Here is a 19,894-nt window from a genome sequence, read left to right as displayed (position 1 = left end):
TTGAATACGTACATTTGAACTGAACATTTGAATATTACGAAAGGGTTATTGGGTTTCCCTTTTCTATTTTCTTCACTTTGTAACTTGTAGTTCATTTCAATAAGGTTGTCATGGGCTGGTTTTTTATGGGGTCCAAGGAACAAGCCTTGTTTGCCTTGGGTTTAGGCTGGCCTGGGTGTGAAATTATCTCAATTTAGAGAATTTTATGTTACTGTTAGAAATTTAGAGGGTGTTTAGAACACTTGTAGCTAATGGCTTGTGTAAGCTTCTATTAGCTACTTATGCTTGATATGAGAAACTTGGGTGAAAAGTATTAGAGTGGAGTGGAGACCTTGGTTAGAAATAGGACAATTTTATTTAGAAGTAAATGAGGAATACAAGGCTTTAGTAGATGTCTAGGACAATAGGACTTTAGGACTAGTGGCTTTTAGTATTGCCTCTTGCTTACACTTAGATATGGGTACATCCTATATATATAGAGAGTAGATGAACCCTCTTGACTTCTCTAGAACATCTATTAGCCACATGCTACTAGTAGGTTCTAGAGTATACTACACTTTTAATTATATTCTAGTACATTCTTATATAAGCTTAATATTCTAGACTCTTCTTTTATGTAGAATTATGTAGACTTCTCTAGTTAAGATAGTTACTAATAGATTTATCTAGAATACTCTTTCTTCTTATCAAGCTATCTTCTAAACTTCTAGAATTATGTAGAACTATGTGAAATATTCTAGCTTTATTTTGTATGGGCTTTGAGGAAGTCTCTAGAATTTTGTAGTATTTTCCAATAATGTGCATTAATTTTCAACACTCCTCCTTAATGCACATTTGGGATACTCCAAGCATGCTTCGTAGCATTTCAAATCTTGGTCTTGGAAGTGCCTTGGTGAAGATGTCTGCTATTTGCTCCTCCGTCTTGCAATACTTGAGTTCTATCTCCTTGTTTGCTGAGACTTCACGTAGAAAGTGATGCTTGATGGCAATATGTTTTGTCCTACCATGAAACACTGGATTTTTTGCCATCGCTATAGCAGACTTGTTGTCACAAAATACTTTAGTAGCTTCATTTTGTTGTTCTCCCATGTCTTCAAATATTCTTCTCAGCCATATAGCTTGGCATGCTGAACTTGACGCTGACACATATTCCGCTTCGGCTGATGATTGTGCCACTGTCTCTTGTTTTCTTGAAGACCATGAGAATATGCCAGACCCAATTGTGAATGCATAGCCTGATGTACTTTTGAAGTCGTCCGCTCCAGCCCAGTCGCTATCTGTGAATCCGAAGAGGCTTGTTTCTGTAGAAGGTCTATACCATATACCATAATCAATAGTTCCTTGCAAGTACCTTAATATTCTTTTTGCTGCTCCATAGTGTATCTGACTTGGAGTTTGCATAAACCTTGAAAGTAGGCTGGTCGCGTACATAATGTCTGGTCGAGTTGTTGTTAGATAAAGTAGGCTTCCAATGAGACTTCTGTACTTTGATGCCTCCGTTTTTCCGGATCCATCGTCATTTCTTAGCTTTTCATTGGTGATGAGCGGTGTAGCCACGGTCTTGCACCAAGACATCTTGAACTTCTTCAAGAGATTTTCAGTATACTTCTTTTGACATACGAAGATTCCATTTTCTTCTTGGCTTATCTCAATGCCAAGAAAATAGTGCAATTTACCGAGGTCACTCATCTCAAATGCCTTCATCATATCTTCTTGAGTTTTGGTATAGAGTGTTGGCTCGCTTTTGCTTCTCTTGAATCCAGCATTGATGAAGTATTTGTCGATGCGGCTGTTCCACGCTCTTGGTGCTTGTTTAAGTCCATATAAGGCTTTCTTTAGTCTTAGGACTTTGTCTTCTCCTCCTTCCTCGATGAATCCTTGTGGTTGCTCCACATAGATTTCTTCTTCGAGCTCTCCATTTAGAAATGCTGATTTTACATCCAGTTGGTAGAGTTTCCACTTCTTTTGAGCTGCAAGAGCTATAAGTGCTCTTATTGTATCAAGTCTTGCCACTGGCGCAAAAGTTTCATTATAGTCTATCCCTGGCTGTTGTGAGTAGCCTTTAGCTACTAATCTTGCTTTATGTTTTTGTATTGAGCCATCAGGATTAATTTTGGTCTTATAGACCCATTTTACGCCAATGACTTCTTTATTTGGTGGGCATTCTACAAGCTCCCATGTTTTATTTTTCTTAATTGTTTTAATTTCTTCTTCCATAGCCTTCCTCCATACTTCTTGTTTTACTGCAACTTCAAAACTTTCAGGTTCTAAAGTTATGAAATTGCATGTTTCATATATATCTCTGAGTGATTTTACTCTTCTAGGTGATGACTCAAAGGAAGATTCATCTTCTATTGATGGAGAAGTTAAAGAAGATGCAGGAGGCGTACCTGGCGTTTCTAAAATTTCTCTTTCATGTGCGTCTTCTTCAGGCTGTTGTGTTGGGGTTGTCTCTGGTTCTCCTGACAGGACAGCACCTTTATTCTCTATTTTTCCTTCATCCCAATTCCAAGATGCAGATTCATCAAACTCGACATCTCGGCTGATCACGAGCTTCTTAGTTCTTGGATTGTAGACTCGATAGCCTTTAGATTGAGAACTATATCCCATAAATATGCCAATTTCTGATTTTTCTTCTAGCTTATGTCTTTTTGGAGCTGGAATGTGCACATAGCATACACATCCAAAGACTTTGAGATGCTTTGCTGATGGCTTCTGGTTACTCCACGCCTCAATAGGAGTCTTGTCTTGTAGAGCTTTTGTTGGACATCTATTTAGCAAGTATACTGCTGTGTATACTGCTTCTGCCCAAAATATCTTTGGTAGTCCTTTTTCAAATAGCATTGATCTAGCCATCTCCATTATAGTTCTATTTTTCCTTTCCGAGACTCCATTTTGTTCAGGAGCATAGCCCACTGTCAATTGGTGCTCTAGTCCTTCATCTTCACAAAACTTGTTGAATTCTTTTGAGGTGTACTCTTTACCTCTATCGCTTCTAAGAGCTTTGATGTATTGGCCACTTTGTTTTTCGACATGAGCCTTGAACTTCTTAAAGACTTTGAAGACTTCTGATCTTTCACGTAGAAAATAAACCCATGTCATTCTAGAATAGTCATCAATGAAAAGAATGAAGTACCTGCTTTGATCGAGAGATGGGGTCCTCATTGGTCCACAGACGTCTGTATGCACGAGCTCCAACAAGGCTTTTGCTCTCCAAGCCTTTCCGGATGGAAATGCTTGTCGATGTTGTTTGCCAAGTTGACAGCCTTTGCAGACATCACCACTCTCCTTTATGCTTGGCAGATCTCTCATCATATTTTTCTGGTGAAGTAATTGTAGTCCATGAAAGTTGAAGTGGCCAAATCTTTTATGCCAAAGCCATGAATCTTCTAGTTCTACTTTCATGGCCATATTTTTGACATATTGCCAATGGATGGGAAAATTTCTATTTTCCATCCTTACTTTAGCTATAATATGATTTTTATCTTTTTTATCATATATTATGCAGGTGTCTCTAGAAAAGTGTAGAGAATATCCATTTTCAATCATTTGGCCAACACTCAATAGATTATGCTCCAAGCTAGGAACTAAAAGAACATCATGAATTAATTTAGTTCCTTTGTTTGTATGGATAGAGATCGTACCTTTTCCTTTTGTCTCCACCAGTGCGCCATTTCCCAATTTAACTTGGGATTTTATGGATGTATCTATTTCAGAGAAGATGCTTTCGTCTCCTGTCATGTGGTTGCTGCAGCCACTGTCGATGTACCATTTCCTGTTGTTCACTTCAGTTGCTGCTTGACAAGCATAGAAAAGCTCTTCATCCTGCTCCTTTTCTTCTGTATAATTGGCTTGATAATTCTTCTTAAGCCGACAGTCTTTTTCCATATGTCCAAACTTTTTGCAGTTTCGGCATTTTGGTTTTCCTCGAAACCAACAATCTTTTTCTAGGTGACTTGTCTTTTTACATGTTCCACATGGAGGGAAGTTTTTCTTCTCCTTGTTTTCATTTTTATTTTCCCAGTTATCGGGTTTATCTCCTCGTCTAGAATTTTCTTTTGATTTCCAGTTTCTTCTAGATTTCTGAGACCTTAAATTGACTTTTGACTGGAAGGCACTTTCTAGTGAACTTTCATTTCGCCTACTCAGTCTTTGTTCATATGCTTCTAGAGAACCCATTAGTTCTGTCACTGAAAGAGCCGTTATATCTTTTGACTCTTCAATGGCAGTGACTATAGGGTCATACTTATCAGTAAGACTAATAAGTATTTTTTCTACAATTTTTGTATCAGTTATCATTTCACCATAAGCTCTCAATTGATTTACTATTTCTTTTACTTTGGAATAGTAATCTTTAGCGGTCTCAGAATCTTTCATTTTAAGATTTTCTAAATCTCTCCTTAGAGTTTGTAGTTTGACACTACGTACCTTTTCATTTCCTTGAAACTCTTCTTTCAAAGTATCCCAAGCCTCCTTTGAAGTTGTAGCTCCCATGATCCTTGGAAATATGGTGTCATCCAAAGCTTGTTGTAGAGCGTAAAGAGCCTTTGCGTCTCTCTGCTCGTCCTTCTTCGCCTGCTTTCGTTGCTCAGCGGTGGGTCTTTCTGGAACAGAGAACCCACTAGTAACAATGTCCCATAAGTCTTGAGACATAAAATAGGTTCTCATCTTGATGCTCCAAAAATCATAGTTTTCACCAGAGAATATTGGAAGAGGGACAGAGTTTTGGCTAGAGTTATTAGACATGGTGGTAAATTAGGATGACCCTACGCCCAATAAGAAAGCTCTGATACCACTGTTAGAAATTTAGAGGGTGTTTAGAACACTTGTAGCTAATGGCTTGTGTAAGCTTCTATTAGCTACTTATGCTTGATATGAGAAACTTGGGTGAAAAGTATTAGAGTGGAGTGGAGACCTTGGTTAGAAATAGGACAATTTTATTTAGAAGTAAATGAGGAATACAAGGCTTTAGTAGATGTCTAGGACAATAGGACTTTAGGACTAGTAGCTTTTAGTATTGCCTCTTGCTTACACTTAGATATGGGTACATCCTATATATATAGAGAGTAGATGAACCCTCTTGACTTCTCTAGAACATCTATTAGCCACATGCTACTAGTAGGTTCTAGAGTATACTACACTTTTAATTATATTCTAGTACATTCTTATATAAGCTTAATATTCTAGACTCTTCTTTTATGTAGAATTATGTAGACTTCTCTAGTTAAGATAGTTACTAATAGATTTATCTAGAATACTCTTTCTTCTTATCAAGCTATCTTCTAAACTTCTAGAATTATGTAGAACTATGTGAAATATTCTAGCTTTAATTTGTATGGGCTTTGAGGAAGTCTCTAGAATTTTGTAGTATTTTCCAATAATGTGCATTAATTTTCAACAGTTACTTTTTTATTGCCTTCATTAGATTTACTCAAATCACTTCATTAGATTATTTACTTTCTTGATACATACCTTCAATACAAATTTGTCCTAAAATTTCCACCTACATATGATAATCCACATGGAATTTTGAATATTTTGTGGTTCCTTCTCATCTATGGTTGCTTTAATTTGAAGCGCACAAAACTTTCAGTTAACGAAAAAGGTGTTGCCCAACTGGTTTCGGTTCAATGTCATCAGTCTCGCAAAATTTGCTTTCAAGTGTAGCTTGGTTAGAGCAGAAAATTCCTTTGGCATTGTTGGGTTTGAACTTTGAACTGTGTAAGCAGTCCTCCGGAGTCATTATTATGACCCTTCAATATTCATAATGACCAAGCCATACAGCAATACAAGAGGATACCACATAGTTCAAATTACAAAAAGAAATCACTAAAACCCCATAACCAACACTAAAACTGGTTCCACACATTATCACATACAATTATACAAAGATAATTCATAGCATTAACACAAATAAAGGACACAAACCACACATTTACTCGGAAGGGAAGGCAGATTTGAGAAACCCCTCATCAATGGGTAGGCAAACCTTCTTTGCACCAACCCGAATTTCACTTAAACTGCACAAAGAGACATTCCTGTCAAGATCCGCACATTTTATCAGTGGTATGTTCTTGATGTTGGTGGAGAGAAATTTGGACCTCCAATGATCAGCAATAAACAGTAGAAGCTCCAAATAGACATCTTCTGACACTCCAACTACAAGATTGGAACTCTGAATGCATTTAGCATACCAATTTATATCGTATCTAGCTTCACAGATAGCACTAATATCGTTTCCTCAGAGAAAATATGGAATTAAATAGAGGGTACTTACTTCACTAGTTTGCGCAGTGGTGGCAGTGCCTCGTCCATCAGAGTCTATCGATAGAAGAGATTCAATTAAAGGTAGCGAAGAAGATGGGAAATCCTTGAAAGTATCAAACTAAACCGTCCCAAGATCCAAATATATGGGCCGTAACAAACCAGGCCTTTAGGCCATGGGCTCAATTTCAACTGGTTGTGATATAGTGTAACCAACAACTTTATGTAATTGCCCAAATGTTAGGCATAGATAATGTATCTATTCAATAATTTTAATTTCTATTAGGCATAGATGTATATATTACATGAAATTGATTATACAGAGAGTGAAAGAGAGTAAGAAATAATTAAGGATGTGATTTTTGATCCCCCGTTTGAGGTGGTGGTGGTGTTTGAGAGGAGCGTTGCGCCATTAGTGATACCAATATATAGCAAAGGTTGTAATTAAGTGGCCATCACCTTCTTTTCTACCTGCTTGTACATGGTGAGTAATAGTAGTACTAGTAGTAGCACTGAGATTGAGTTCCTCCACTCTATAATCACATAATTCTTTGCGTCCTGATTGTATTTGTGTATTCATCATCCACTCTGAGTACTCCATCTACTGGTTACCTATATATAGAGGTGTGTGCAGAGGTCAGATTATATATATAGGCATTTTCTTTAGGGTTTTTTTTTTTTTTTTTGCAAATTGTCGTCACTAAGCACTCAGTGATTGTACCATTTTTATAACAACCGAGCTGCAACAAGCAATCAACATCGTTTCCTCCACCGATTATTTAGGATATTTCTTGAAGGGTTCATCCCATACACTCTTATGGTCCATTCGGTTCACGAAATTGATTTCTTGGTAATTCTGGGAAAGTAAATCATGAATTACTTTTTTATTTTCATTCCCATGTTTGGGTTGTGCAGAAATTTAAAATGAAAAATGTCAATTTTCCAATTGATTTTTCATTTCGACCTCCAATTGTTTAGGGTGTAGAATGAGACTTGTGGAGACTGCATGTTAAGTTTTTACTTCGAAATTGAAGTTAAAAACTAATATAAAGTCAAAAAAACCAGGTGCCAAGCTCTTGAAGAAGAAGAAAAATACACTGTCAAGCGCTCGGCAACTAAAATCCATGATGGAAATCCATGAAAAAAAATACGCGGGCGTCTGCCCTAAGGAAGGACGGTATATATATATATTATCAGGAATTATATATATATATATGTATATTTCATGATCAAGAGAAATCAATTATATGAAAATCCTAATTGATCAATTTTGAAGACAAATACAAGACAATACCACAAAGTTCAAATTCCATATTTAGATGGTTACACAAATTCAAGAGGATACCACATAGTTTAAATTACAAAAAGAAGCTATCACTTGTTCAAAATCACAAGAGAATCCAATTACCAAAACCCCATAACCAACAGTAAATAAGGTTCACAGCATGCATCGATAGACGATTCGAGCATATATATATATTTACACCGGTTCCACACATTATCACATACAATTATACAAAGATAATTCATAGCATTAACACAAATAAAGGACGCAAACCACACATTAACACAAATAAAGGACTCAAACCACACATTAACACAAATAATTCATAGCATAACTCCCTACTCAGAAGGGAAGGCAGATTTGAGAAACTCCTCATCCTCCATGAAGATTTGCAAGTTCTTGGACTTCATCAAGAAGTCAACTGCTTCCTCGTTAAATGCTAGCACGAAGGCGAACTTGATCAGCTCAGAGAGTGCATGTATATGATCAATGTTCTCCCACAAGACACCATCAGATATTGCCTCAGAGAAAAATGTAGCAAACTCAATGATATTTTTATGTGCTCCAGGACCAGACCTGTCCAATTTCTGTATGAACAATTTGGAACTCTCTCTGTCCCACCGTATCTTTCGGCTTGCTCTCACATTCAAAATTTCCCCAGAAGACAAGGGCAATTTATAGCTTACAGAGATTGGTTCAGTTGTCTCCACAATAGTAAGATTGAGAAGACATTGGACAGCTTCATGCCTCCTTTCTGCTTCCATTTTGATGGTGGGATCAGCTAGAAAACCAAGAATGAGCCTGAGCAGCTCTTTCCCAATCAAATTATCCCTTGGAATTACCAGTTGTTCGACGCCAATTTCTAGGGACAATTCTTCTTTCTCTACAGATTCAGAAATAGTGCGAACACCAACTTTCTTGTAGATTTCAAGCAATGTAGTTCGAGGCAAGGAAGTTGTGCTTGGCTGGGGGTACCAAACAAATATTGGGTGAGAAGAAGACTGTTCAAAAAGATCCTTCAGTTGAAGGTCATCAGCAAGGAAAACATCGAACTTGTTTAACAATAAGATTTCATCTGACCCTGAATTAACAGGTATTTTCACCAAGGCATCAGCAAGAGTTTTCTCTGTTTTCTTATTCCAGCTCTTTGAAACATACCCCCAGAACTTGCAACACTCAGCATGCGACAATATTTTTTCCGAGCTTTCCCAAACCTTCCAGAGCTTGCAGTAATCCTCAATTGAAGGACGGGATTTAACTCCCAAAGCATTGGAGAAAAAAACAAGTAGTTTCGGCTCAAAGTATTTGTCCAGAACAGTGAACTGCAAACCGAATAGCTCATCCCTGTCATATATAACACATTCATCAGAACGAACCCACTCTACATTCTGATTTCCTTTTGGAATCCAGATCCTTCTGGCAGCCTCACTATCTGGCTCCCACTGAAACTTGCTCAAGTAATTATATATTCGAACAAAAGTGGAAAATTCATCATGACAATCAAGATGGCTGGCAACCAATGGACATCCTTTTTCCACTTCAACAATCACCCCTAATGCAGAGAGCTCTTTTCTGTAGGATGTAATTTTAGAACCATAAAACTCTTCATCAATGAAAGGCCCATCAGTCTTCTTTAAATACAAACCAAACTTGGAATCAAACAACAAGCACTCGCCGGGAGGCTTATAACCAGCATGAGTCTTTAAGCATGCTCGAGAAACTTTCTTCATGAAAGCATCAGGAAAGGAGTAATCTTTCTCCTGCAATAAAATCTGCATGCATTCCAGCAACGCAAGTGCATTTTCAGGAGAAATGCAGCCTAGATTCCAGGAAAGACCACCAACCACAAACTTGACTCCTTTCTTGAATTCCACAACAACCCCCAAGCTATTCAGCTCTTTCTTATATTCATGAATGTTCTTGCCATAATAATTCTCAGAATCATCAATGAAAGGAAGACGACATATTGGAGAGATAGATTCCCACTCAGGACTAAAGAGAATGCACTCCCTTGGAGATCTATAGTCTCCAAGACGAGAACGCAACCACTTTTCCTCACGAATGCAGCTCTTGAGATCTTCAGAAAATTTATAAGGAGTCCCCTTGAGGTGCCTGCAACACGAAAGAAATGATGCAACATTTTCTGTGGTGATGCAAGAAGATGATGCACACTGCCTGAAATAGCGAGCAAATTCTTTTGTGGCCTCCTCAAAATCCACCACCACCCCTGTTTTTTCCAACTCATCTCTGTAGGAAAATATACCACTTCCATAGAATTCGTGATCAATCAGTGGAAGACCACTGAACACCTGAAGAATGCAACCCCATGCAGGGTGAAACAAGAGGCATTCACCTGGATACTTGTAACCAATATTTGTCTTCAGGCACTTCCTTCCTCTCAATGCTTCAACAATTTTATCACATGAATTTTTATCATGCATAATTTTCAGCATTAATAGGACAGCCTCAGGTGTCAGAGAAGTTAAGCATGAAGTTGACTTTAGGTGGTCGATAATAAGCTGGTAACTTCCGTTGAAGGAGACAACCACACCAAGCAACTCAAGTTCTGTTTTGAAAAGAAGAATTTCTTCACCGTAGAACTCCTGATCAATGAAGGGAATGTCACTAATTTGGGATGCAATTCTCCACTTTTGATCAAACAAGACAGATCCAACTGGAGACCTGTAACCGTTGCGTGTTTTAAGCCATTGTCCTTGCTTAATACTGCGGATGAAGTCTTCTGGGGAAAGATATTTTTCCCTTAAAAACTTGATGAAACGTAGTATCGAAAATACATTGCCTCTAGTCAAAGTGGACGAAGCTGCCAGAGACATTAGATGCTTTCCAATAAATTCACATGCTTCTCCATATTCAAACATGACTCCAAGTGCTTTTAGCTCCTCCTTATAAGCATTAATTCTTTTACCATAATAACTCTGATCAATCAATGGGATATCAACAAAAACAGATCCATTCTGCAAAATGTCTCCCCATGATGATGTAAGTACAAATGACTGCGAAGGTGGCCTGAAACCAGAAAAGCCATTCAAAGTAACTTTCAACCAGCTACCTTCCTTTAAGCATGTCAAGAACTTTGGTGGGATGCGATCCAGGTGGCGAATCCAGTCCAAAAGCAAGAATGCATTTGGCTTGGTAAGTGGTGCAGATACAGTTGGAATACATGCATTTGGAGCAGAAATACAAGGGACATCCTTCGCTGAAGCATGACCTTTGAGGAACTCTAGGAGCTGCTTTTGTGGTGTATATGTACCTGCAAAATGGCCTGGATTCATGTAATCTTCTCCTAACTCAACAAAGCCTTCTGCACTCCACAGATTTGAATTAGTCAACCCAGCCCATTTGCTTTCATTGGCAGGGACAATAACCCCACTCCTTTGTCTGGTTACGTACCCATAGCTATCCACAAGTGGCATATTACCACATAAACGATCGACCTCAGGATCCGACATATAACTTTTGCTTAATGATTGATATAAAAAGTGGGCAAACGCAACAGCAAGTTTCCGCTCATTATTAAGAGAATTATTCACGAGATCTGCATAATTGTATACATTTAGACAAAAAACATTCATTTCATTCACAAGCCATTCCTCCAATTTTTGCTTATTAGAACATGACCGGATTGCCATCTGGGTGCTTTCTGGCATAAAAAGAAGACTTGCCACAGATATAAATTCCCTGTTCCAGTCAATCAGCCATGAGATATGACAAGGTTCATTGGATAGGCAAACCTTCTTTTCACGAATCCGCATTGCACTTAAACTGCACAAAGAGACGTTCCTGTCAAGATCCGCACATTTTATCAGTGGTATGTTCTTGATGTTGGTGGAGAGAAATTTGGACCTCCAATGATCAGCAATAAACAGTAGAAGCTCCAAATAGACATCTTCTGACACTCCAACTACAAGATTGGAACTCTGAATGCATTTAGCATACCATTCATCGTTGACTGGTTCGACTTCAAGGAAATTCAGAACGTGATCATACTCCTTTGTGTCAAATGAATGGCACAAAACATATCTTCCATGGGAAGAGAGATTTGACAAACTTACCCCTTGAGCCCTCGCCTTCATCAAAATATTCCAAAAGGCAGGCAATAACCTACCCACTTCACGAGGTTTATGGAAGAACTTCTGCTCCATGTGCGGCTCACTTGGTACAATGTTTTCCTCAACCAGCTGTGCTTTGATTGACTCCCTCACAACATTCAGTTCTTTATAGGAAGAGCTCTGAACAGGTAAAAACCTGAACATATGAGGCAAATTAAAAACCGGAGTTTCTGTAGTTCTCACAAGTGAGATAAATGCATTAACAAATGCAAGGGGCACAGAGTTCAGAATTCCTTGATTCCACTTGTTGTCCAAGACAATTGTTTCCCTTGATGATGCTAAAAGAAAATCTGCCTGAATTATGAAAGGTAAGTTTGTAACCATTTCAGTGGGAAGGAAAGCATAGACCCCTGGTGAGCTCGTTCCTCTATGAAGGCGTTCTCCATATGGAAATGCTAGTGTGATCACCCACTCCTCTACCTCCATTCTCCTCTCCACTCTGAATTCCTGCCTAACAGGAAACTTCTGCTTCCACATATAATATCTACATTCTCTTTCGGACTCATTACCATTTTCGTCTGCAGAGAGATGGAGCGTGTAGGATTCAGCATCAATGTTCTTCCTCGTCACAAAATCAGTCTCACTTGATATTGCTATTGCACTCACAGTGTTGAGCCTTGGATCCTCATTATCTTCCCGAACCGAGAGCCGCTTAATCTTTGTAAGAAACAAGAGAACCTCAGGATGAATACTAGAGAGCTGCTGCTTCACAGGTTTGACCTTGTCAGGCTTTAGAGGCAAGACCACTGTCGTTGTTGGAAGGGCAGTACCAGAACCATATATCTGTTTTATGTCAGAGAGAGTTGGGTTTTCCCCAACCCATTCAGGAACTATGTACCCAACATTGCAATGCACACAAGGGTCTTCACTAAACTTTATCTGATAACCATTGCTAAAAATGTAAGGCTGAGCAGTGATCAGAAACACACTCTTGAAGCCAATTCCTGTAGATTAACCAGAAATTTGGTTGAATTAGCACAACAATGAAAAAGCATAAACTACCCAAAAAGATAGAAAGCACGTCTAGGCACATCACTGCATCAGCATGCTTAAAGGCATTCTAACTACCAACTGACGAATGCCAACAGCTTACTTGACGATTAATAACAGTCTGATAGCCATGTGAGAAATTGACGAAGATAATGAACACAGTTCAGAGAAAGTAAGCAAGAGATTAAATTGATTAATTGTTTTTGTTTTACACTTACTGAATGAATATACTAGCTGCAGTAGATCAGCTTTATACTGTTCATTACAAAGACAAGAATGCCCTTCTCTTGTCCTAACTATCTAACCAATTATGCAACAGACTAACTAAATGATTAGTTGTCTTAACTAACATAGTGAACACGTTGATCACTCATTAATCCTAGACATAACCTCTATCACAGTCATCATATGTAATAGTACCTAGATTTTGTTATCTGCTAAATCATTCCAGTCCAAGTACTCATTTTTTCAAACCGATTCAATTTTCAACCCCTTTTATCTCATAATTGCTTCACACAGATAACATACATATCTTTCAATCAAGAATATATTTGATTTTTCAAGTGGAAAACTGTCTAAACGCATTCTTAAATCAGTTACAAAACTAAGTTGATATATGATTTGGCTCTGCTGACTTAAGCTAAAGGCTCTACAAGTTTATTCTTTTCTCCCGAGTCAAAAATAAAACTACACCTACCCATGTCGACAAAATACATTTTCAATTAAGTCACCAAATTTTGTGAACCTGCATACATTTTTTGAAGGACTAAAGCTAAGAAATCAGCGGTCACACAATCATTTGTTTACAGTACGGTATAAGTGTTGATAGACTGTATCATAAGGCCAATGTTCTAAGCTCTAACTAAAGCATAGATATATAAAAGCACAACTAAGGGATTTCATTTACATGTACCTTTCTCTCCAATATAACCACGCTTCCTGTTGCCTTTCTTGGTGGACCGTCCCACACTGCAAATGGAGTCTATGTTTTTAGGAGAAAAACCCTTCTCATTATTGAAAACCAGCAATGTCGCAGGAGCCCCGGTGTTCGTAATATCCCGGGACGTTATGACAAACTCCAGTGACGGATCAACCCCTTCTGGGTACTCATTATCTTCTGCATTCTGTAAATTAAGTAATATTAACCATTTTTTGTTATTTGAAAAATCAATCACATAAGAAACAAGGGTCTAATCTAAATTACTCATACTGGTCAACACATATAAAATCAAGTTCAACCGCACCCTCTTGGTTTATTACCTGACTTTGAACTTTTCAACCTTTCTTCAAAAGAAAATGCAACACAAAAGCATTCAAACTCCAAAAATTCTATAACCATGCTATGCATAATGCACTGAACTTTAACACTAAACAAAAAGCCATCAAAAGGGTATGTATATGTGTATATATAGGAACACTGTAAATGCAAGTTTACCTGAATGAGTTCCATGAGGAAGTGGACGTCCTTAGCATAAAGCTCAGCAGAGAGATTCTTGACGGCCTGGTGAAGATCCTCAGTCAGAGGGTTGAGTTCTCCTCCGATGGAGAACTTTGTCTTCCGTATCTCTTCTATGTGCTCCCTCGGCGTCGCCATTTCCGTACAGTCGTAAAACAAGTCAACACACACTCACACAGCTTGATTTCCAGAGGAAAACGAAGAGAGCAACTGAGCAAGCAAGCAGAGAGAGAGAGAGAGAGAGAGAGAGTAAACAGAGTAAGAAACTGACAATGGGGGTGGGACACTATATGGTCTTTAAGTCAATAACCAAGTCTCCACCCAAAGTATCGGAATTAAGTTAATTAACCAACTATCGATAAAAAAAATAACCAACTATCGTGTGATAGAAAATACCGTTAAATTAATAGTTAATTGGTTGTGTACAAGGAATAAAATTTCGGGTTTCGAGAAAATTTTGATGGAAATTTCGATGGAAATTTCGACGGAAATTTTGAAGATTTTTAAATTTCGACAAAAATTTGACGGAAATGATGGAAATTGATATCAAAATACAGAAATTTTGAATGAAACTTTACCATATGTTTATTTATCATATTATCTACTAAATTGATAAAAAATATTGAAGAAACCAAATTATATAGTAGGTTTCATGTGATATAAGATAAATATAATACACGCTGAAGACAAATACTGTTAAATAAAATTAGTATAAAATGAAATTAGTATATTATCTATACTCTATAATATATACACTAAACCCTATATATTTTATAATCTATATTCTATATCGTTTAGGATATGGTATATGATACTAGGGTTTAAGCCCTTTAGGGTACTTTAAATTATTTTTTATATAAAAACATATTATAATTTACTAGTTTAGGGTTTAAAAATAACTAAACGAAACTCCAAAACGACAAATGAAACTTCAAACTATTTTTTTTCTTCACAATTAACCCAAAGGCCCCAAACCCCAAACAACCCTAAAATTTTTAATTTTTTTTTCTTTTTTTTCTTTTCTTTTTTTTTTTTTCTTCTTTTTCTTTTTTTTCTTTTCTTTTTTTTTCTTCTTTTTCTTTTCCTTCCTTTCCCTTTCCTTACTTTTCCCCCGAGGCTCCACTGCTCCAGCAGCCCCCTCTGTTTTCTTCATCTCTCTCTCTCTCTCTCTCTCTCTGCATCTCCCCCCACCGTCGCCCCTGCCCGTCGCCGCGTTGCCCCGTCGTCGCCCGCGTCGCCTGTCTCCCTCGATCTCCCCCTGCCTCCGCCTGCCACCACCCCTCTTTCTCTGGGAATGGGTATTATGGGCACCGTCGAAATTTCAAAATTTCGGCGAAATTTAGACGATTTCGGCGAAATTTCAAAATTTTGCCGAAATTTCGACGAAATCATCCCGAAATTTTAGCAAATATGGGTTTCGATTTCGACACTCCTAAAAATCAAAATTTTCGGTGAAATTTCACCGAAAACTTCGAAATTTAACACCTTGGTTGTGTATTTTAATACTAATCCATTTATTCACCTACTCATAATATGTTTTAAATATTTTTTGATTAAAAAAAGTCAAAAAGAGTAACCTTCTCAACGAAGGTTACCAAAAGCCTTCTCGAGGAAGGCACTAGGAGAAAGTGAAAACAAAGTGAAAGGAAGCACATCTAAAGTAATGAACAAATAGTGGGATTTGTACGAAAAGCAAGACTTTGCATGAGCGTAATTTAAACGCTGATTAGGCCACTGAGTCTTTTAGATTCTGAGTGAGACCTTTCGTCACCTTTTCATTTTCCAAAGCACAGACTGACAAAATGGAAGACTCAATCAAAGTATAAATGACCCGATCCGAATCTGGTCCAGCCCATCCAAAGTATCAGACCGAGTTAATTTAACCAACCCATTAAAAATATCAAACTGAACCGGCCCAAGATCCTAAGATATGGGCCGTAACAAACCAGGCCTTTAGGCCATGGGCTGAATTTCAACTGGTTTTTTTTTTTTTTTTTTTGGCCACGAATTTCAACTGGTTGTGATATAGTGTAACCAACAACTTTATGTAATTGCCCAAATGTTAGGCATAGATAATGTATCTATTAAATAATTTTAATTTCTATTAGGCATAGATGTATATATTACATGAAATTGATTATACAGAGAGTGAAAGAGAGTAAGAAATAATTAAGGATGTGATTTTTGATCCCCCGTTGGAGGTGGTGGTGGTGGTTGAGAGAAGCGTTGCGCCATTAGTGATACCAATAGCAAAGGTTGTAAGTGGCCATCACCTTCTTTTCTACCTGCTTGTACATGATGAGTACGTAGTAGCAGCACTGAGTCTAAGTCCCTCCACTTTATAATCAGATAATTCTTTGCGTCCTGATTGTATTTTTGTATTCATCATCCACTCCGAGTACTCCATCTCCTCGTCACCTATATATATGAAAATTCTTAGTTAATCAATTTTGAAGACGTCAAAACAAACTTAAATTAATTTCTTGAGCAGAGAAATGAGAATGATCGATCTAGCTTTGCACATAAGCCAATTCATAGGAAGTCAGATTATTACACATTTAATCTACTTACATATACATTCATAATTTAGTAATTATGTACATGATAAAAGAATTTTGAGGGAATATTTTCAGTTGGACCTTTATTTTACTTTCTAGCTACACAATTACCAAGCTAATGAAGATTGGTGGTTTTCTCTAGAAGGTTCCAGTGAAAGACGTACGTGGGGCATGAGTGCTGTGTCATGATTCATGAACATTGTAGAATGTGCTACACGTACTGCTACACGTACACTACTCGTAGTCGTAGCGGAAACTGTGACTGAGTAATTGGTGGTGTTGTGCAATGTGCATTGTGGTGTGTGAGGAAGCCACGTACGACTCTCATAGCAGTTACCAGCTGCACCCCCACGTACTAATGTACTATGCACTACTGCCAAAGCAAACGAGCCAGCTACGATATGATCGTTGTGGTGCCAAATTATGCACCGTTGAGCTTGAGCTTGAGCTTGAGCTACTCCCCAACTAGCTAGGGGCTCGGCCCACTAGGCCCATTACACTCTATATAAAGCCACTGGAAGGCATGCAACTAATTCCAAGTGAAGAGAACTAACATACGTCTTCATATCAATCCTTACGCCTCTAGCTAGCTTCTTAATTAATACGTACTGCACTGCATCAATTTGGGTTTTTAGAACGTGTTTGATATTGAAGAAATCAATGGCTTCAGCAACTGCAATGCAATCAATCCTTGGAAGCTCTGTGGCTTATGGAGCTGCAGGCAAAAACAAGAGAGTGAATCCTGCGAAATACTCTTGTGCATCGACTCTGCAGAGTTATGCTCCCATGAGGGTGCGCTCCATGGCCATGGTAATTACTCTCTTCGATCTCTTAATCAAGCTTCTGCATGTCTTGGGTTTTTGACTTTTGGGTTATACATGTTCATCGATCTTCAAGTATATAAATTGATATGTGTGATTTGCAGGATGGTGAGAAGCAGCAACCGTCTACTGTAACAAATGCCTTAAAAAATTCAGAGCCACCTCCCTCTTATCCTCCCCCTAAGCCTAAGAATAGCACAAAGTTTTCAGAGGTGTTTGCATTTAGTGGGCCGGCACCGGAGAGAATCAACGGGAGGCTGGCAATGGTGGGGTTTGTGGCGGCTCTGGCAGTGGAACTATCCAATGGGCAGGATTTGTTTGCTCAGATATCCAACGGCGGGGTGTCCTTGTTCGTTGGCACCAGCATTTTGCTATCAGTGGCATCCTTGATTCCTCTGCTTAAAGGGGTGAGCGTGGAGTCCAGATCAGATGGGATCATGACATCAGATGCTGAGCTCTTGAATGGCAGGATGGCCATGTTGGGTCTCGTTGCTTTGGCCTTCACTGAGTATGTCAAGGGTGGCACCCTTGTGTAGAATATGTAGATCGATCATATATCTCCTTAATTACTCCTGTAAAACTCATTCACATGGCCCTGTAAAACTCATTCACATGTAATTATAAATAACAATCTCACATTTACATACTCCACAATCTTAGTATATATACTCTGTTTTTTTTTTTTTAATCCTTATTAAAGGATAATAAAAACCTCATCAAATTTAAAAATTTGGAGTAGTAAAGGATATTCTTAATCCTCACTTTTCAGTTGAAGAACTGATATTCTTAGCCACTTACAGATGGCCTGGTTGGTTAGTAAAGGATCTTTATGACACTGCAATATTCATATAATGACCAGGGCATATACCACAGAAACTCCTCTGAGGTACAAAAGAGAATTCAATCTATTGTAAGATTTTTATCTAGGAAATGATCAATTAGGAAATATTAAATAGTTATTAAAATACCAGATGACAACGTTCATATCACAAAAGAAGCAATCACTAGCGTAAAACAAGTCAACACACACTCACACAGCTTTGTCTTCCGTATCTCTTCTATGTGCTCCCTCGGCGTCGCCATTTCCGTACAGTGGTAAAACAAGTCAACATACACTCACACAGCTTTGTTTCCAGAGGAAAACGAAGAGAGCAACTGAGCAAGCAAGCAGAGAGAGAGAGAGTAAACAGAGTAATAAACAAGAATGGGGGTGGGACACTAATTAGCTCTATGTACCTTCACTATATGGTCTTTAAGTCAATAACCAAGTCTCCACCCAAAGTGTCGGAATTAAGTTAATTAACCAACTATCGAGAAAAAAAAAAACCAACTATCGTGTGATAGAAAATATCATTAAATTAATAGTTAATTAGTTGTGTATTTTAATACTAATCCATTTATTCAACTATTCATAATATGTTTTAAATATTTTTTGATTAAAAATTTATGCGAAACACATGAAAAATCTCCAATTACTTAAGAGCAAAGAAAGACCCATCAAGGCAAGTAACTAACCTTCTAATTCTATAAGACATGCCACTCTTTAATTTGTATTTATGGGGTAATTGGGATTAAAGTTAAAGAGTAGGGCAAATACTTTGTGTTGATGCTCAAAAATGATAAAGCAATCAACGTCGAGTCGAACCACGAAGGCCCGTTGACCCACCACCGAGTGGATGACACGTCGAAGTGGGGCATGAACGAGTAGCTGGGTCCGACTGGTGAGTAATGAGAGAGAATGATATCCAAAGCACCCTGCGCAAGTACACAAAAGTGAGCGGGAAGGACACCGGTGTGGTGCCGGCCAAAGCTCCTCCGACGCCTCAAGTCAATGTTCAGAGAGATCTGAGAGCAGAGTGAGTGAATAGTATAATCATGATTGAATCTCCCTTTTGTGACAAGAAGGTACCTTTTTATAGTACATTTGAAAGAGTGTCAACCAATCCGGTGATGACACGTGTCCCTTGTGATGACTTGCACTGTAGGGAGCGCCACGTGTCACCGGTCCCGAGGATCTGAGTGAGTTGACACGGGTCTGGGGCCCAGGAGGCTTGAGCTTAGGAGGCCGGAGCCTAAGAGGCCGGGGCCCAGGGGGCCGGAGTCTATGAGGCCGGAGCCTAGAAGGTCGTGGCCTAGGAGGCCGGAGCCTAGTAGGTCAGGGGCTAGGAGCCCAGGAAGGGCTTAGTCTTTTGGGCCTAGGAAGTCGATGCCTGGGAGGGGCTTAGCTTTTGGGCCTAGACCCAAACAACATGTTGTTAAGCCTTGTGTGACTTGTCGTTATGCCCAGATGATTCATCATACGAATAGAAGTCCCCCAAGTTTCCGAGCAAAAGATACTTCTTAGTTGGGAACTTTGTACACAAAAAAGTTCGAGCAGAACGACAACTAAC

The 19,894-nt window shown here is 38.5% G+C and overlaps 2 protein-coding genes across 2 annotated transcripts; one reads left to right on the top strand and one right to left on the bottom strand.

The window, feature by feature from the left end:
* Positions 1-7,696: 7,696 nt before the first annotated feature.
* LOC147274492 (uncharacterized) lies at positions 7,697-14,343 on the bottom strand. Its single transcript, XM_086257335.1, has 3 exons — positions 14,105-14,343; positions 13,583-13,793; positions 7,697-12,623 (listed from the first exon to the last, which is right to left on the bottom strand). The coding sequence occupies exons 1-3, from the start codon at positions 14,261-14,263 to the stop codon at positions 7,888-7,890; spliced, it is 5,106 nt and encodes a 1,701-aa protein (XP_086113461.1). The 5' UTR covers positions 14,264-14,343; the 3' UTR covers positions 7,697-7,887.
* A 2,923-nt stretch (positions 14,344-17,266) lies between these two features.
* LOC147274491 (early light-induced protein 2, chloroplastic-like) lies at positions 17,267-18,057 on the top strand. Its single transcript, XM_086257326.1, has 2 exons — positions 17,267-17,493; positions 17,609-18,057. The coding sequence occupies exons 1-2, from the start codon at positions 17,344-17,346 to the stop codon at positions 18,038-18,040; spliced, it is 582 nt and encodes a 193-aa protein (XP_086113452.1). The 5' UTR covers positions 17,267-17,343; the 3' UTR covers positions 18,041-18,057.
* Positions 18,058-19,894: the final 1,837 nt, after the last annotated feature.

The sequence above is a fragment of the Dryas octopetala genome, chromosome 9, assembly GCF_963921425.1.
Source record: "Dryas octopetala chromosome 9, drDryOcto1.1, whole genome shotgun sequence".
Lineage (NCBI taxonomy): Eukaryota > Viridiplantae > Streptophyta > Magnoliopsida > Rosales > Rosaceae > Dryas > Dryas octopetala.
Note: the sequence above shows the minus strand (reverse complement) of the source record. Positions and strands in the feature narration are given on the sequence as shown.